General features: G+C 44.1%; 1 protein-coding gene across 1 annotated transcript; it reads left to right on the top strand.

Annotated features, from left to right (window-relative positions):
* Positions 1 to 8813: 8813 nt before the first annotated feature.
* Positions 8814 to 10618, top strand: LOC116502549 (zinc finger protein 501-like). The gene has a single exon (XM_032208429.1). It carries the CDS (start codon positions 8814 to 8816, stop codon positions 10263 to 10265), a length of 1452 nt encoding a protein of 483 aa, XP_032064320.1. The 3' UTR covers positions 10266 to 10618.
* Positions 10619 to 20406: the final 9788 nt, after the last annotated feature.

Here is a 20406-nt window from a genome sequence, read left to right as displayed (position 1 = left end):
AAACTTGGAAAGCACATGGCACAGAATGGTACAGAAACAAGCTGCAACTAGTTCACAGAATCACAACTGTGAGTGCATCCTTTAGTTAGAACAGAAGCACATAAAACCACTTGTATATTTTCAGACCAAAAATGAAGATTGATCAGATTTTTTGCATCCTCAGTTCTATCTAATTTTCCTTCAAAAATCAGTACTGTTTTCTACCCTATTGTTACAAGTACATCCCTATTTAAATGAAACTGAAAAAGTTCCAGGACAGCAGAAATAATGTACAAGAAAATGGATTTTATTTATTAAAGGAAACCAGTTTACAATGTGAATCTCAAGTGAGAGCCATTTAAAAAAAAGAGAGTACAGCTGATACCTACAGATATTGAAATGGAGAGCAGCAAATTCCACTAATTTAGAATCATAATTAAAATAATTCATGGAGTACTATGAATTATATGCATATTCTATGTTCCATGTTCTATCTCACACACACACACACACATCCCGCCCTCCCAACTTCCAAGTAGAAAAAGAAATCTTACAGAATTATTCAAAAAATAATTTTAAAGAGAAAACACGTCTTCACCTCATCCAGAGATTCCTTCTCCTCCCCCCCCCCGCTTCTCACCGCCTCGAGAAACAGAGCAAACATTCCAACCTCTCCCGAAGCAACAAGCGTGTTGGGCAGGAAGGGAAGGCTTCTGGCGGCTCCCGGGCGGCGACCCCACTGCCATCCGCTCGCAGCAATCGAAACTTGGCAATCGAAACCATGAGGTCTCCATTCAAAACACACACACACACCACACACACACAGCCAGCTCCTTGTTAAAGGAAATTCTTTGCATTCTTTGAAAGTATTCAGATGCAGTCAAACTGGATCCAATTTAAAAGTAAGAAGAAACTTCCCACAGCGACAACAATTAACCAGAGCACAGCTTTTCTCCGGAAGTTGTGAGTGCTCCGATACTGGAAGTTTTAAAGAATAAACTGAACAGCCATTGATCAAAAATGATATAGCGTTTCCTGCCTGAGCAGGGAGCGGAGGATTGGAGTAGAAGACTTCCAAGGACAAGACCCCTTCCAGCTCTGGTTATTCTATGTATGTTCCATGTTCTCTCTCTCTCTCACACACACACACATCCCGCCCTCCCAACTTCCAAGTAGAAAAGGAAATCTTACAGAATTATTCAAAAAATAATTTTAAAGAGAAAACACGTCTTCACCTCATCCGGAGATTCCTCCCCCCCCCCCGCTTCTCACCGCCTCAAGAAAGAGAGCAAACCAAGCAGCCGGGAAATAGATCACTCAGCTGATTCGTCAGTCGCCCCGCGCTCATCAAAACAAGCGTGTTGGGCAGGAAGGGAAGGCTTCTGGCGGCTCCCGAGCGGCGACCCCACTGCCATCCGCTCGCGCCTCTTCTTTGGATGCCCAAAGCCTTCCAGCCCACTCAGGGCGAGTCAGCTGCGGTGCAGCCGGTGGTGGGCAGGAAGGTTTTCGGGCAGCTCCTGGGCGGCAGGTGTCTGGGTGGGAAGAGCTGGAGGGGGTGGCGGTGGCATTTTCGCTGCAGAGCAGAGGCGCACAATCACGAACGGACTCTGCGGCAGGAGGAGAGGGTGGGGGGCAGCGGCAGCCGCCCGCAGAGAACCTCCATGCGGTTCAGGGGATTCTGCCGGGCGGCGGGAGCCCCGGAAGCGAGAGGAACTTCTCTGTGGGCGGCTGCAGCTGCCCCCACCCTCTCGGAGGCGGCGATCCCAAACACGAACGGACTCTGCGGAAGGGTGGGGGGGCAGCGGCAGCCGCCCGGCCTTCCACGCAGTTCAGGGGCTTCTGCCGGGCGGCGGGAGCCCCGGAAGCGAGAGGAACTTCTCTGCGGGTGGCTGCAGCTGCCCCCACCCTCTCGGAGGCGGCGATCCCAAACACGAACGAACTCCGCGGAAGGGTGGGGGGGCAGCAGCAGCCGCCCGGCCTTCCACGCGGTTCAGGGGCTTCTGCCGGGCGGCGGGAGCCCCGGAAGCGAGAGGAACTTCTCTGTGGGCGGCTGCAGCTGCCCCCACCCTCTCGGAGGCGGCGATCCCAAACACGAACGGAGTCCGCGGAAGGGTGGGGGGCAGCGGCAGCCGCCCGGCCTTCCACGCGGTTCAGGGGCTTCTGCCGGGCAGCGGGAGCCCCGAAACCGAGAGGAAGATCTCTGTGGGCGGCTGCCGCTGCCCCCACCTTCTCCTCCTGCCGCGGCGAGCGGAAAATTCTCTGATTATTAGATAGAATAGATTAGATTACTCACCAGTGAGTAAGTGCAGCTGCAACCCCAAAAGACGAAAGGAAATGGAGACTCGCGCAGGCGTCCTCAGCTAAACGGAGTCCAGCCAATCAGTGAGCTGGTTGGGATGGAAAATTTTCAGCACGTGGCGTGCTGAAAATTTCCCATCCCAGCCAGCTCACTGATTGGCTGGAGTCCAGGCCAATCCAATCAGTGAGCGGCAGGCTGGGCTGGCTTAAATTTGTAGGTAGGTAGGATAGAGAACAGAACGATGAGCCAGCCCAGCAAGCTAGCAGCTGATGGGCGGGAGCTGCGAGCGCCAAAAAAAGCGTGCTTTTTTAAAAAGCGTGCGGGACGCGGGAAAATGCATTAAAAAGCGGGGGTGTCCCGCCAAAAGCGGGACGTCTGGTCACCTTAGTCAAGGGGATGGCTTGTGACTGATGGAACACCTCCCATTCTCCACTCTTGCCTTATATACTTTTAAGTCCACAAAGGCACATGACTTTCAGGATTCTGACACCTGGTCATAAGCAACAGGGCAGTTGCTCATTCCTTCAGCCTAAACGTCACAACATTAACTATTTTTGTATATGTGACCAATGTACGTTTTCCCCAGGATCTTAGCCCACCACCAACCACTATATTGCCAGCTATCCTGCTTCCAAAACACATTTTCAACATGCAAAATGTAATTTCTACATACTCGGGAGACAGAAGTCCATCACACACAAGTCCACCACTGACTTTTCATATGTTAATCAATGCTGATTTGTGTGCTGGGTCCCCTCTCTCCCCTGGTTCTCTGACTGCCTCGGGGTTCGACTAGAAGACCTCCAAGATCCCCCCCCAACTCTGTTATTCTGTTAAAGGATGGTTCCTTCCAACTGTGCTACTCCGCATCCCTTTCCCTCCCCTCTTTCTGTTCCCCAGGCTTCGTCCCGTCCCTCTCCTTCCGTCTCTCTGACTGCCTCGGGAGAAGCAGCCCTGGACTCCCTGCCCAGGTGATCATCCCACCCGGGACCCGTTCCCCCCATGGCAAAAGGTAGGGGGACCACCAAGTGGGCGGCGCTCTCTCCCCTTTAGGGAAGGGGAGGAGCAGGATGGGGAGGGGAGGAACTATAAGCGTTTACTGCTTGGAGTCTGCGGAGTCCTAGTAGTTCAGGGGAAATCCACGTGCGTGGCCAGCTGCGATCGCGATCGTATCTTTTCCCGGACTCTTGGGAGTGGGCGAAGAAGAGAGCCGCCTCTTTCCTTTCTTTCCTTTCCCTTTTTTTTCCTTCCTTCTTCCCACCTGGGGAAATGCTTGGAGAGGTGATCTTTCAAGGTAGCTTCTTGGGGCGCTCTTATGATCGCTCCTGCAGTCCCCACCTTCTCCTGGGGGAGATTATTCCATCAGCCCTTCCCGATCGTTTCCCGTGACTTTTTTTTCTCCCTCTGGTGCTGTTTCAGATCCAGGAGGCTTGGGGTTCAATGGATGGGAAACCGGCGGGCAGAAAAGGGGGCGCTCCCTCTCAGGAGCTGTTGTTTCGGGGAGTTGCTCTGGACGAGCCACCTCCGGAGGGAGCATCAGGTAAAAGCTCCTCCTGATGCCCTTACCCTCAGGATTGACTTTTCACCAGAGTTAATTTCATTCGTGAATTCTTTTTCATTGTTTAATTTAACTGTTTTTAAAGTCTTGTGTCCATTTAAACAGCTATCACCCTTTTCCTATAGGCCAGTGTGTCTCAATCTTGGAAACTTTTAAGCTATGTGGACTTCAACTCCCAGAATTTTCCAGCCAGCATAGGATAACTGGCTGGGGAATTCTGGAAGCTGATGTCCATGTATTTTAAAACTGCTAAGGTTAAGAAATAGGCTATTCCAAAGGGCAAATCCCACCTGTGAAACTACTTTTTGTTTCTCTTCTGAGTATCTGATGGGGAGGGTGAACATTATATGCGTCAGGATTCTGATGCTCAAGAGTGCAGAGAAGAGCAACAAAAGATGATTGAGGGAGTAGAGGCTAAAACATATAAAGAATGGTTGCTGGAACTGGGCATGGCTAGTTTAATGAAAAGGACTAGGAGTGACATGATAACAGTATTCCAGTATTTGAGAGGTTGCCGCAAGGAAGAGGGACAATCAAGGAGAAAAGCAGCCTAGAACTGAGGAGAAATTTCCTGACCGTGAGAATAATGAATCAGTGTGTAACATTTTAAAACATCCAACATTTATGCTCACTAATTTGACAGACAACTCTGATGTACAAACAAAGGATTATTGAATTGCGTTTGCAAAGGCAGGCCTCCAAGTCCCTTGCCAAGTTGGATTGACACTGCAGGTGTCATAAATGAGCCTGTTGCTGCCAAGTGTCCAAACGTTGATCATGTGACCACGGGGATGCTGCAATGGTCATAAGTGTGAAAAACGTCCTTTTTTTAGTGTCATTGGATGTGTTGGCCCAATCCAACATTGAGTTAATTTTACCCAATGCAATGAGGCATGAATCACGTTCCATATCATTCCAGTCAAAATGCCAAAGGACACAGAACTTGACAGACATAAAATCTTACTTTTGTATCAGTGGCACTCTCAAAGGGAAAACAACAAACAAACTGGATATTCAAGACATGATATTCAAGATTGAAAATTATGGAATGGTTATGAAATCTTTGCTAAAACAACAAGGGGGAGGTGACCTAAGACTTTTGTACCATGGCTTTATGGGATAAAAGAGCTTGCTGAAGGTGTGCTCAATGTGGATTTTGAATCAATCAATCAATCAATCAATCAATCAATGAATCAAACTAATCAGAATAGAACTAGAAGGGACCTTGGAGGTCCTCTAGTCTAACACCCTGTTCAAGTAGGAGATCCCATACTATTTCAGGCAATGGGTTATCCAGTCTTTTTTTTAAAAACTCCAGTGATGGAGGAGCACCCACAACTTCTGAAAGCTACCCATTCTGCCCCCCCCCCCCCCCAGCCTGACATGCTCGTATGCCTCCTGACCGAGTGAGCAAGTGAAAAATCCTTCCAGTTTTTGGGACGTTAGACTGAATTTCACCCCTGCTGGAAGTGCTCAGAGGACTGGCGGCCAACAGAGTCCTAGGCAGAATTGCGCCCTGCAAGGGGGCCATCTCCAGCACTCCGCTGCCACCTCCTTTGCCTCTTAGGCCCCCCTGCCGCCCCCTTGCCTCTTAGTGCCCCCCTGCTGCCCCCTTGCCTCTTAGCGCCCCCCCCCCCTAAGTCATCCCACCGCCCACTTTGGGAACCATTGCTCTAAAGGGAGATGAGAAAATTCCTTCTGACTCTGACTTGTAAACTGTGGCAAATGCTGTGTAAAACCCCCAGTGGATGTTGGTGGGGTACAAAGACTTTGAGAGAGATTTCCTTGTGTTAGATTTCAATTTGTGAGAAAATTGAAAATGTTGAGGTGGAGATTCTAGCCCCCATTTTGTCAATGGGCCATTAAAATGCCCCAGCTAGTCTATTCTACATAACAAAGTTCTCCCCTCTTCTCCCCTCGCTCCAAAATGGTGAGATTAAGGCATGATAGTATTAGCCCTTTACCCATCTCACCATAGGGCACCTGGGAAGTGGTAATGCTCAACCAAACTTGGACTCAAAGCACAGTTTACAGAGGTGCCCCTGTATGGCCCCATGGGAGCCTGACAACCAATCAGAATATAAGCACAGATTTAAAGCTCAGAGAGGGTCTTTCAGCATCTCTCACTCTCTTTCTTCTTCACCCAACATCTTGAAGGAGGTGATCACCTTTTTCCACGGCATCTCAAGCCATGTGGTCCTGTCCACCATTAAACCATCTTTCCAAGCAGCCTCCATGTTTCCAGTGTTTCTTCCCCACTTGGAACTGAACCCAGAAAGACATTTCTTCCAACAATTCTTAGTCATTTTAGGAGATATGCTGGAAGTTGAGGACTGCCCTGTTAGGATCAGTGAATAAGGCAGCCTCCATCCCTTCTCCAATAACTGGGCTTCATCCCCTTCCTCTCTTCCGTTTCTCTGGCTGACTCGGGGTTGGACTAGAAGATCTCCAAGGTCCTCCCAACGCTGTTATTCTTTTAAAGGGCGATCCCCTCCCCTCTCCCCCTCCCTGGGCTTCGTCCCCTCCCTCTCCCCCCCCCCGTTTCTCTGACTGCCTCAGGCAAAGAAGCTGCCCAGCTCACCATCCCAGCCCGGGGGGGGGGGGGCGGGGAGCAGCAAGCAGGGGGATCCCCGACTGGACGACGTTCTCGGCCCTTTAGGGAATGGAAGGAGCTGGACGGAAAGAGGAGGAGCTATAAGAGTTTCCAGCTTAGGCTCTGGAAACTTTTGGCTGGGATGGTTCCGGGGATCCACGTGAGTGGCCGGGAAGGAAGGAAGCTTAGCCCGCGGGGATGCGAGGAAAGCGGATCTTTTCCTGCGCGCATCTCTTGGAACTAGGAACAGAGCCGCGCTTCCCCGAGGGTGCCAGGTAAGAAGCTCCCTCCCTCCTTCTTCACATCTGTGGAAATGCTTGGACAGGAGACCTTCAATGCAGCTTCTTGGCTGCTGCTCAAATCGCTCCTGCAGTCACCAACTTTCTCCTTGGGGAGATTAATAAACAACAACAACAACTAATGGATGAGCTATAAGAACTTGCAGCTTGGGATCTGCCAATTCCTGCCTGGGGTCGTTCCGGGGAGAGAGATCCACGTGCCTGGCCGGGAAGGAAGGAAGCGTGGCTGGCAGCGATCGCGGATCCTTTCCTGTGTGCATCTCTTGGGAAGCGGAATTCGGACGAGGAAGAGAGCCGTATGTTTCCCATCAAGGGCCAGGTAAAAAGCTCCTCCCTCCCTGGGAAATGCTCGGACTCTTCAATGCAGCTCATTGGGGCGCTGCTACGATCGCTCCTGCAGTCCCCATTTTCTCCTTGGGGAGATGATGGTAATGATGATTTGTTTTACTGGCCATTCCTGATCGATACCCGTCACTTTTCTCTTGGACTGTTTCAGATCCAGGAGGCTTGGTGTTCAATGGCTGGGAAACCGGCGGGCAGAAAAGTGGGCGATCCTTCCCAGGTGCTGTTGTTTCGGGGAGTTGCTCTGGACTAGCCTCCTCCCGAGAGAGCATCGGGTAAAGGCTCCTTCTGATGCCCTTTAATCTCTTTGCCCTCGTTTCTTTCATCCCTGAATTCGTTTTCATTGCTGCCTCTGAATCCAATCCTTGGTCCTTCCTCACCTTTCCGTTTTCACATAGTTACATAGTGTCCAATGTTCAAGTTTGTCAAAATCCTTCTGTATCTTAAGCCTATCTTCTGGAGTGTTGGCTATTCCTGCCAGCTTGGTGTCATCTGCAAATTTGATGAGTTCCCCATTTATCCCCTCATCCAGATCATTAATGAAGATGTTGAAGAGTACTGGGCCTAAAACAGAGCCTTGGGGTACTCCACTGCATATCTCCCTCCACATAGATGCAGTTCCATTGAGGACTACACGTTGAGTGTGGTTGGTCAGCCAGTTATGAATCCATCTGGTGGTGATGCTGTCTAACCCACATTTTTCTACTTTGTCTAGTAGTAGGTTATGGTCTACTTTATCAAATGCCTTGCTGAAGTCCAAGTAAATTAATCGACGGCATTCCTCTGGTCCACTAATTTTGTCACTTTGTCAAAGAATGCAATAAGATTAGTCTGGTATGATCTGTTTTTGACAAACCCATGTTGGTTTTTGGCTATTACTTTATTTACTTCTAGGCATTCACTAATTCGTTGCATGATTATCTTTTCCAAAATCTTTCCTGGTATTGCTGTCAGGCTGATAGGTCTGTAGTTTCCTGGATCTATTTTTTTTCCTTTTTTGAAGATGGGAACCACTTGCATGTAATTCACTGAAGTGTTCATTGTTAGGAATATTCATGGAATACGTGGTATTTTTTCCTTCTCCCTGTGTCAGGAATTGGTAGCGCTTGAGGATGTAGCTGTGTTTTTCTCCGTGAACGAGTGGGCCCTGTTGGATTCTAAGCAAAAAGCCTTATACCAAGAGGTCATGCTGGAAAACAAGAGGAACATGGCCTCCTTAGGTAATGGATTCTCTTAAGATATTTATATTTACAGTAGTAGCCAAAGGTCAAATCTTATATCAACAAGCATAGAGCAATGTTTTGGGCAAATGGGAGTTTGGAAGAATATTGATAAATATTCAAATAGAGCAATGGTGCTTGATCCCCTTTACACCTAAGTTTGTCTTAACCTTTTTTCTTTTTTCTGTTGCAAGCAGGTGATGGATGGGAGATGGCGGATTCTGGCCAAGAGGCAGTAGTAGCTTTCCCAAAAGAGAAAAAGGAAGTTGCAGAAAAGATGGATGGAAAGCAAAGTTGTGAGGAAAACCTGTTAACGGTTGAGCTGGAGAATTATACTAGTTTCCCATATGCAGATAACAATGTCTTATTGGACACAGATGATTGCCAAGAAAAAGAAGTGTGTCCAAGGTGTGGGAAAACACTTTGAGATGGATCGGAATTATGTGACTGTTGTGAAAGCCTTTCTGGAGAGAAACAAGATGAAAGCAGGCAGCATCCAGAAGGAGCCCTCCTCCTCCTTTACATGAAAGAATACAAGAAGGAAATGTACAAATGTACGGAGTGTGCAGAAGGTTTCGGTACAAGCCGCTCTCTTACATTGCATAAAAAGACTCACAAAGCAGAGGATCCACACAAATGTCTGGATTGTGGAAGGACCTTCAGGCAGAAAAATCATCTCAATTCACACAAGAAGGTCCACGAAGAGACAAAGCAGCATCAATGGATTAATAGGGGAAAGTCCTTCGAAAGCAGAGCCTTCCTTACTTCCCACCAAAGCATCCACAAAGAGGAGAAGTTGCACAAACGCAGGGAGGGTAGAATGATGTTTACTTGGAGCAATGAACCAAATTCCCAGAAAAAAAGCCCCACTGGGAATAAGTCATGTAAATGCCTGGAATGTGGGAAGAGCTTCCGCTCTGCAAGTCACCTCACTTACCATAATAGGATCCATACAGGGGGAAAGCCATATCATTGCACAGTGTGCGGAAAGAGCTTTGCACAAAAAGGCAACTTCAATTTACATAAGAGGATCCATACCGGAGAGAAGCTGTATAAATGCACAGAATGTGGAAAATGCTTCAGGACCTCCAGTGCCCTTACTCACCATAAGAGGATTCATACAGGGGAGAAACCATACAAATGCCTGGAGTGTGGAAAGAGCTTCAGTAAATCCAGCCACTTAACTTCCCATAGAAATATCCACAGTGGAGAGAAACCATATCAATGCACCAAGTGTGGGAAGCGCTTCAGTCAAACAAGTCACCTTAATATCCATAAAAGTCCCCACATGGGTGAAAAGCCTTATAAGTGCACCGAATGTGACAAATGCTTCACCAGTTTGAGGTCCCTCACTTCCCACAAAAGGCTCCACACTGGGGAGAAACCATATGAATGCCGCATGTGTGGAAAGAGCTTCAATGCAAAAAAAAGCTGTATCCTACACAGCAGAACCCATACTGGGGAGAAACCATATCAGTGCCAGCAGTGTGGAAAATGCTTCAGTGATTCTGGAGAACTGACGATCCATAAAAGGATTCACACAGGGGAGAAACCCTTTAAGTGCACAGAATGCAGCATGAGTTTCAGAAGAAGTGGTTACCTTTGTAGCCACAAGAGGATCCACACTGGAGAGAAACCATATACATGTCACGAGTGCGGAAAAAGCTTTAGACACAATAATTCACTCAGGAGCCATAGAAGGCTTCACTCAGGGAAGAAATCCTATAAATGCCTGGAGTGTGGAAAATGTTTTAGTGAGAGTGCCCAGCTTACCTCCCACAATAGGATCCACACTGGAGAGAAGCTGTTTAAATACATCGACTGTGGAAAGAGTTTCAAAGACGGGAGAAATCTTATGCTGCATAAAAGAATCCACACAGGGGAGAAGCCATATCAGGGTGTAGAGTGTAGAAAGAAACTCAGAACCGGGAGTGTCTTTAATTACCATAAGAAGACCCACAGCATGAAAAGATGATGTAAGGCGTAAAAATCAAGCTAGGGTGGGGCAGGGGGATGTGCCTCACACGCCCCGCACCCGTTCACCTGAAAAAAAGCACCTTTGGAATAAGACATTCAGACAACCTTAGGGTGCAGAAAGCTGGCTTAGACATTGTATAGGGAAGATGGTGAAATATTTCAGGAGGAAACATTGCAACCTAAGTGGTGAGGTGCAGAACTGGTGTTGACAACCATCCATATTTCCCTAATGTTGGAAGGAATCAACAGTGGATCTACAACTACACCCATGTGGAGAAAGTCACGCCAGAACAAAGAGAAATGGGATCTTCGGTGAGCACTTCGCTGGGACAAAGTGACGGAAGAGAATGAACTATTGAAACAATACAAGGCTCGAGAATTTTGTCATAAGTAATAAGTGGAGGGATGCCGCTATGTCTGCACCACCTAACATCGGTTGTGTTTCACTGATCTCTAGTCTGAGATATGATATTATGTTTTTTTTAATTAATACCCAATGTTACACAGTAGTTAAAAGGCTACGTTTATACAGTTCAGATATAGGCTGTTTTTTGTCAGGAAATTGGACAATTTAGGGAACCAGCATTAGAATATACAGGCAGCCCTTGACTTTAACTAATTCTGTTTCTGAATCCATCTGTATTAGTACATTATATATCCTCTTTATATGCATTAAACTTTGATCTCTTATTTGTTTAAACAAATTATCCTCAACTTGGATAAAACCAATTTTTTGATCTATTTTCCTCCTGGCCTGTAATTGCCCATACTGGAACCATGTTTGAACTACCTTCTCCTCTTTTAATACCTCTAAAGATGTTAGTTGTAGGACCCCCCTCCCTTTCCAAAATGAGAAGCTGTCTGTAGGTAGTTCTATCCCGTTTTTGTGCTATATTCATATTTTCAATTGCACGTCTAGGAATTGCCCACATGGGTATCTTGTCATTTAATTTATATTGGTATTTTTTCCAGACCCGCAGTAAAGCATTTCTTAAAATATGACTTTTTAAATTCTTATCCAATTTTTTGTTGAATAACAGATAAGCATGCCAACCATATACCAGATCGTGTCCCTCGATATTCAGTATTCTATCATTAGTTAAATGAGTCCAATCACTAATTACAGATAGCGCCACTGCATCATAATATAGTTTTAGGTTAGGTAATTTCAAGCCTCCTCTCTTGCGTACATCTTGCATTTTCATCTTTACCCTCGGTTTCTTTCCTGCCCATACAAATTTGTTGATACCCTTCTGCCATTCTAAAAGATTCGCATCTTTTTTAAGTATAGGTAATTTGGAAGAGAAATAAAATTTTTGGTAAGATGTTCATTTTCACTGCCGCTATTCTACCCAGCAAAGATAAGTGCAATTTCTCCCATTGTTTCATCTCTATCTGTATACTATGCCAAAGTGGTTCATAATTATGCTTATATAATTTCCCATTTGAGGTTAAAATATTAACCCCAAGATATTTGACTTTTTTGACTACCTCACATCCTTTTTTTAAAAATTATTTTAATTTTATCAAATTTCATATATATATTCACAATTATATGATCTCATAACTGTTATTAATAATATATATTTATAACAATTTTTCCCTACTGTTGACAATATACTTGAAGATTGCTTTTTTTAACATCCCATAGATCCATCTTGTCTTACAACGGTCCTACTTCTTCTTCCCCCCTCCCTCTTTCCTTCCCTCGTTTCTTCTCTCCTACTCCCCTTCCCTCCCTCCTTCCCCTTCCCTCCTTCCCTCCTTTCTTTTCTCCTTCTCTCCTTCCTTTCCTCCTTCTTTCCCCCTTCCTTCTCTCCTACATTCCCTCCTTCCTTCCCTCCTTTCTTCTCTCCTTCTCCTTCCTTCCCTCCTTCCTACCCCCCTTTCTTCTCTTTCTTCTCTCCTTCCTTCCTCCTCTCCTTTCCCTTCTCTCCTTCCCCTTCCTCCCCTTTACCCTTCCCCTCTTCTTCCCATTCCTCCCCTCTTTCCTACTCTTACATTCCCTCCCATTCTTCCTCTGCCTTTCCCTTTCTCCTATTCCTCTCCTTTCTCCTCTCCTTCCTATCTTTCCTTCTACTCCTCCCTCCATCCACTCTATCTGTTGTTGTGTTTACATATTCTCCTCTTCAGGGGATGACCTGGTTCTCTCCCCCCCCCTTATTTGAAAATTATATAAAAAAGGCAAGATTTACAAAATACAAGATACAAAAATAGATAACCTCACATCCTAGCATCCCTCCTAGTTCTTCCTTTTGTTTAGTATTCATATTTATAGCTAATATTTTTGTTTTTCCTAAATTTATTTTAAAACCAGACACTTGACCATATTAATTAATCGTATTCATTAAAACCATACTGGATTCCTGCGGTTGTTCCAATATTATGACCAAATCATCAAAGCGCGGACTCTGTATTCTTGCTGCCTAATCTTGATCCCTTTTAGACCATCCAAGCCCCGTATTTTATTCAACAATACTTCCAAAGTTATAATAAACAATAGTGGGGACAAAGGACAGCCCTGTCTTGTACCTTTTCCAATTTGAAAAGGGTCTGTCAAGCTTCCATTGACTATGATTTGTGCTGTTTGCTGTTGGTATATTGCTTTAATTGACTGTAAGAAGCTATCTCCTATCTGCATTTTTTGCAATATCTTCAGAAGAAATTGCCAGTTAACTCGATCAAAGGCCTTCTCAGCATCCAAAAATATGAACGCAGCAGGGATCTGGTTGTTCTTTCCCAAATATTCTAATGCATTAATAATTAATCTGACATTACTTTTCATCTGTCTCCCCTGTATAAAACCTGTTTGGTCGGTGTGTATCAATTGTTGAATAACCAGCATTAACCTATTTGCTAGTATTTTAGTAAAAATTTTATAATCTACATTAAGTAATGAGATAGGTCTATAATTTTCTGGTTGGGTAGTATCTTGATCTTCTTTGGGTATCAAAGATATAAACGCTGTCTTCCAAAATGGAGGCACCTTACCTTCCGTTTGAATCTTGTTAAATAATTCTCTAAGAGGTTCTACCATTTCTAACTGTAAGTTTTTATAGTAAACCGCTGTCAAACCATCTGTACCTGGTGCTTTCCCTAACTTTAGTTGCTTAATTACCTGCAAATTTTCCCCCGAGGTTATTGGTTGGTTCAATTTTTGCCTGTGCTCTTCTCTAACTGAGGGTATTTTCTCTTTATCTAAGTATTTGTCTATATCTAAACCATTAATTTTATCCCCTTTATACAATTCTGTAAAAAATTCCCGAAATGCCTTTTGAATCTCCTGTTGAAACACCTCCTTCCCTCTATAAATCAGTTTAGTTATATTTCGAGTTTTCCTTTTTTTCCTAATCTGATACGCTAACCATCTGCCAGGTTTGTTTGCGTTACAGAAAGTATTGTGTTTTGCATATAATAAACTAGTGGCTACCTGGTCAGAGATCAACATGTCAAATTGAGATTTTAATATGGTAATTGCTTCCTTAACCTTTGTATTGCCTGGATTCATTGTTAACTCCAACTCTTTCCTCTTAATTTCCTCTTCCAATTCTGTTCGTTTTAGCCCTTGTTTATGTCTATGTATTTTATTTATATTCATCAGCACTCCTCTCATATACACTTTGCTTGCATCCCATACGAATTCCATAGGTGTACCCTTATTCATATTCAAAACAAAATATTCAGATAACAATTTTTTACAATCATTAATGTACTTTTCATATCTGAATAAGTTTTCATTCAATCTCCAAGACCTTCTTGCCTGCACTGCCCTTCCCAATTCCATCCAAACTGGGTTATGATCCGAAAGGACCCTAGGTGCAATCTTTGTCCTCTTCACCCTAGAAAGCAAATCATTAGTGATTAGTATAAAATCAATCCTTGAAAAGGATTGATGTCTATCAGAAAAGAAGGTGAAGTCGTATTCCTCTGTGTTTCTTTCTCACCAAATATCTCTCAATTCAAAGTCGTCCATCATGTCAAAAAAAGGTTTGGGTAGCTTAGCTCGCATTTTAATATTTGGGCAAGATGTCTTCTTATTTCTTTTAGTGTCTATCACACTGTTCCAATCACCCAGTAGTATACAAGAGCTATAGTCCCACTGTACTAATTTAGCATGAAGATTTCTATAGAATCCGTCTTGCTGTTGATTAGGAGCATAAATTCCCAAAAGTAATGTCTTTTTCCCTTCTAAGATTAGATCTAGCGCAATATATCTTCCAAAGGGATCTGCTTCAATTAGTTCAGCTTTGATGTCTTTTCTTAAGTATACAACTATGCCATTTTTCTTTTGTAGCAGAAGCTACAAAATGTTGACCAAGTTTTGACTTAATCAAATATTTTTGATCAGTTGATTTGATATGAGTTTCTTGGAAACAAATTATATCATTCTTAAACTATTTAAGATAGTGAAATATTTTCTTTCTCTTCTGTGGAGAATTCAGTCCATTGATGTTCTATGTTAAAATCTTAGTTGTCATCTTTGGTTACCTGAAGCTTTTTTAGAGCCTCCTGCATGGCCTGTTTAACTTTTGGCCTAGCTCCTCCCACGGCTTCTGAGCTTGTTGCTGTAACTCCATGATCGATGGCCGGTGATTGTTGAGGTTGTTGCCTTTTAGCTTGTTTTTCCATTCGTCTGGTAGTCATATGGCTGGGTCTTTGTTCCATGACACCTTGCCCTTCTGGAGAGGGGAGATGGTACATCTTGTCTGGTAGTTGTGTGGTTTGCTGTCTGTCTTGTCCTTCTTGTGGTCTTTCTCCAGATCCAGATGGTGCAGGGTGTCCCGCCTTCAAAATATTGTGATAAAAATCTCGAGCTTTCCATATGGAGTTGAGACGATATCTTTGCCTGTCAAATGTAAGTATAATACCAAATGGCGCGTCCCATCTGTACTGTATCTGACGGTTTCTGAGTTCTTCCACTAAAAAAGCATAGTCTCTCCTGGCTCTTAGCATTTGAGGTGGTATTTCTTTCAAAACAGTCAAATCCTGGCCCCCAATTTGGAGCTTAGTGTTATAAGACTCTTGTAATATCATGTTTCTGAGCTCTCTTGTAGTGAAATATATAACTATATCTTGGGGGAGTTGCTTCTGTTTTGCCACCCAAGAATTAACGCGATAAATTTTATCGATCTGACAGTCAAAGTTAGACCCTGGTCTTCCCACCAGACAATCAAAAGCTTCTGAAAAAATCTGTTTCAAGTTCTCCTGTTTATCCTCACGCAACCCCTTACTCTTAATGCCAGCTCCATCTGCCTGTACTGTATCATAATAATTTCTTTTTCAGCATTTTCAACTTTTTGTTGCACCACCTCAGTTTTGGATGTCAAATTGGTATTAGCTCGTTAAGATCCTCTAGACTATCTTCAATTCCAGAAACATGTTCAGTCAATACAGTTACAAGTCCCAGCATATCATCTTTCATTTTAGCAACCCTGGTATCAATTTTTTCATACGTATCAGCCTTAAGTTCTTTTATCTCCTCTTTTATCTCCTCTTTGAACTCTTTCAGTTTGTTTTCCACTTTGTCTGTCAGTTTGTTTGTCAGCATGTTATGAGCTTCACTCAGTTCTCTCAGGAAGAGTTCTGTCGTTAGTAACTCTCCAGTAGGGGGCATAGAGGGCGGTGGCTGTGACTTTGTACCAAGTATTGGCGATGTACTTCTGGGGGCTGAGAAGGAGGGCGGCTTCAGATTAGGATTTGGTTTTGATGCCATTCCAAATTTTATCTTCAAGCAATTAGGAAAACTCTACTGGCCTGCTATACAGTTGTGGAATGAGGTACTTTTCTTTTTTTTATAAACTTCGTAGGACTTTGCAGAAGTTTTCAAAAAATAAGCATTATAACGAAACAGTTCAGCATATTCACCACTGTTTTGACTGTCTCTATATTAGCAAAGAGTCTTTTAAAACTTTAAAAGTGAAACTAATTAATAAAGATCTGTTGGCCAGCTGTGAGGCAAAATAATTCACTCCCTTTCTTTGAAGTTTTGAAACTCCGTATAACTAGATAAACATTGTTACTCAGCAATTCAACTGACTCGTCGCCATTTTAGATGCCTCTTTAAATAGATAAAATAACGGAAGAGGATCTTGTAAAAAAGAAGCTAGGATTTAAATAAACAATTAATGCTCTCGCATACGAATTCTGCTCGTTTTGAAATCAAGTAATTCAATCTTTGAACTGAGTGGGAGGGAAGTTTACTTTGAGCTGCAAAGCAGCTGGAGAATTCCAGCACGGAGCAGTTCTGCCTTCAGCTGGCCCCCCTTCTCTTCACAGACACAGAAGCTGCAAAGATCAGAAAGGCATTTGCTTGACAAAACTTCTCTCCTTTCCCTTCTTTTCCCGAAGAGTAAGATGCCTGTCAGATGTCTGATAGATGATCATCTTAACAGATAACGCGACTGGTAACACAGGAGCAGCTATGTTTAGCTGCTTCCATCAGTAAGTCCCGCCCAGGAACAGGCAGCCCTTGACTTATGACCACAATTAAAGCCCAATGTGGGAATAATTGCAGAGAAATGCTCCCACAGGATGTCCCATAGTGTACACGAAACAATGAAAGCGCATGGGAATGTGGAAAACAGGATAAATGACTCATAAAAGTAAGCTCTGGCCCTAAGTGATAACATTGTATGTTAATGAGTGTAATAAGAATAAAAGGGAGTTTCGGACTCTGTTCTGAGCTCTCATCCCGAGACTTCTTGCCTGCGTGTCTGATTCCTCATGAGAGACCACCACACCCAAAATTATCGGTCGAGGCCTAGTTTATGGGTCTCCAAACCTGGCCAATTCTGGACTTCAATTCCTAGAATTCCTCTTACCATGCTGCCTAGGGGATTCTGGGAGTTGAAGTCTACAAGTCTTAAAGTTGCCAAGTTTGAAGTGTCCTGGCTTAGACGTGTGGAATTATACTTTGTAGTTGTTTCTAGTGCTTTCCTACTGTAAAGTCTTTTGATGTTCAACACCCTGGAAATGGAGAAAGAATTATGGTGAATAGTTCCTTGCTTTAAAATCTCAAGAGGGAAGTTGGTGAAGAGGCCTAAGATTCCTTGGAAAAGGCCAGATTCCAGTGGTGGAATTCAATCTTTTTTTACTACCGGTTCTGTGGGCATGGCTTGGTGGGCATGGCTGGGGATCATGTGACCGGGCGGTTTGCACGACGGAAGGAAGATAGTAACAGTAAAATTCAAAACTGTAACAATTAATTGCACATTCAAAATCCAATTTAAAAACCTTTTTAGTTAATGTTAATTCAACACAATTATTGAACATGATCCAGTGATACCAGGTTTTCAAAGTCTGATAGTCATTTTTCAAGAATGTTAGTAACTAGTAACTTAGTAAACTCAGTAAAATTTAGTAACTACTTCACTGTTCAGTAAATTCTGTGTAATGCAGTGCATCCCTGATAATTCACATATACACTGCTGCCTTTTTTAAAAAAAATAACAGGGTGGGGTGGGGGTAGAGAAGGAAGAAGACTTTGTTCTGTGGTATCTGCCATTTCAGAAATGCTCATTAGACTGTCCCACGTGATCAGTCTTTCCGTATTCCTCAATATATTGGTGCCCAGCAGCTGGTCAAAATCCTAGTAGTACTTATGGAGCTGTAAATGATACTATGGCAAGATATAAGCCTTGCAGCTCATGTATACTCACACAACGTAAGAGTGATGCCATTATCCAGGTTTATCTGTGACAAAGGTCTCACTGTGCATAAATATCAAGATAGAAAGGGCACTTTATTAAAAAAAAAAACTGCAGTGTTTTGACTCCAATTGGTTATAAAACATCGTGTTTGGCATACTGGAACATTTGGACAGCATTTTCTTCTAATATGGAATGTTGTTCTATCATAATTTTGTTTTGCTTTGTTTTTTCCTGTATGTGACAATATCCAACTTTAGACAGTAATTAGACCACTTTTTAATTTACTTTTTAAATATGTTGGAAATGCTTATCCCTTTTCCACAATCTCCCCTATATTTCAGTGTTCAATTAGATTACTTTGTAACTCAAAGTTTGAGAAACCACCCCAAGTACCCTTCCTCCCGCTCCTCGCTTTTTAAGGCCACTTCTACGAATGGAGCTAGGAGGCAGAGGGGGGCTATCCTCTTCCCCCCCTCCCCGCATGTTTACCTGTGTTGCATTTCTAAGGTGGGAGGGGTAGAGGCAGGCGAGAGTGGCGCATCCGTGTGGAGCGGGGGCAAGAGGGATTGGGGGGGTAGCTCTGTTGCACACGCACGCTGCTGCGATGCAATCCTCGCGGAGGCAGCTCACAGCACAGTCCCGGAAAGGGAGTCAGAAGTAAAGCCATTTATAAAAGCGCGAGAGAGGCAGGCGAGCGCTCTTGTGCAGTGACATCGGACTCTGCTGCGTAATGCAGCACCAATTCCCAATCTCTGAAATGCAGGCCCAAGGACAGCCCTGTTCAGTCCCACATCTCTTCTCCATGCACAGCACACGCAGAGTCGTATCAGAGGAGAAATGCAGGCAAAAGGCTCTTCTCTTTTTTCTCTGCCTCACTTCCCCCCCCCCCCTTGCAGCCTGACATGCTTGTATGCCTCCTGAGCGAGCGAGCAAAAAATCCTTCCAGTCTTTGGGACGTTAGACTGAATTTCACCCCTGCTGGAAGTGCTCAGATGACTGGCGGCCAACAGCGCCCCAGGCAGAATTGCGTCCTGCGAGGGGGCCATCTCCAGTACTCCTCTGCCACCTCCTTTGCCTCTTAGCGCCCCCCTGCCGCCCCCTTGCATCTTAGCACCCCCTGCTGCCCCCTTGCCTCTTAGCGCCCCCCCCCCCCTAAGTCATCCCACCACCCCTCGGGGGGCGGTACCACTTTGGGAACCACTGCTCTAAAGGGAGATGAGAAAATTCTTTCTGACTCTGACTTGTAAACTGTGTGGCAAATGCTGTGTAAAAGCCCTCCAGTGGACGTTGGTGGGGTATAAAGGCTTTGAGAGAGATTTGTTGTTGCTTACAATCCCAATGTGTTCAATTGGAGGCGTGGGTACGTCTGGTAAGGTGGCTGCAGCAGGAAAGGTAAGGAAAAACCAAAAGTGCCTTTGAGTCCAGAAGGATCTCCTTCCCTCTTTCAACCAGATGGCAAGAGAAATTCTTGAGGAGGAAATGGGGAAAACGCCAGGAACCTTCTCTCTGCAGACTTCAAGCATGCTCTGTTAGGCTGTTTTACTATAGGAGAAATAGTTTGTACAGGTAGTCCTCGACTTACAACAATTGATGCCAAAAATTTTGTTAAATCAGTCACGTTTAGTGCAATTTGACCATTTTGTGACATTGCCACAGTTGTTAAGTGAATAATCACAGTTGTTAAATTAGCAACACGGATGTTAAGTGAATCTAGTTTTCCCCGTTGACGTTGTCAGAAAGTCGCAAGAGGTGATCACATGACCTCAGCACACAACGATCATAAATGTGAGTCAATTCCCAAGTGTCTGAATTTTGATCACATGACCATGGGGATGCTTGAACGGTCGTAAGTACAAAAAACGGTCGTAACTCACTTTTTGTAAATTGCATTTGTAACTGAACGGTCACTAAATGAAATGTTGTAAGTCAAGGACTATCTGTACTGCGTAGAAGTAGTTTTTCTTCTGAACTTCATATATGGGTACTTTTAAATGAAGGGCTTAAATATTTCTTCGCTCGGACCTTTTAAATAGTTAAATATTAAATATTTCCTAGTTCAGAAGTTTTCTTCTGCTTCAAAGTGGTATGGTTAATGGGGCTCTGTTATGGAGAAAATAAATCGTTCTGTATTTATTGGGAATAGTATTAGAATAGAATAGCATAGAGTAACAGTTGGAAAGGACCTTGAAGGTCTTCTAGTCCAGCCCCCTGCTTAGGCAGGAAACCCTACACCAGATAAATGGTTATCCAACATTTTTTTAAAAGCTTCCAGTGTTGAAGCATTCACAGCTTCTGGAGGCAAGTTATTCCATTAATTGTTCATTGTCAGGAAATTTCTCCTTAGTTTTAAGTTGCTTCTCTCCTTGATGAGTTTCCACTCATTGCTTCTTGTCCTGCCCTCTGGTGCTTTGGAGAATAGCTTCACTCCCTCTTCTTAGTGGCAGCCCCTGGGATATTGGAACATTGAAAAAAGCAGAAAAAATCCCCGTT

This window comes from Thamnophis elegans, chromosome 2 (assembly GCF_009769535.1).
Source record: "Thamnophis elegans isolate rThaEle1 chromosome 2, rThaEle1.pri, whole genome shotgun sequence".
In the NCBI taxonomy this organism is placed as follows: Eukaryota; Metazoa; Chordata; class Lepidosauria; order Squamata; family Colubridae; genus Thamnophis; species Thamnophis elegans.
This window is presented reverse-complemented; position numbering and strand designations above follow the sequence as displayed.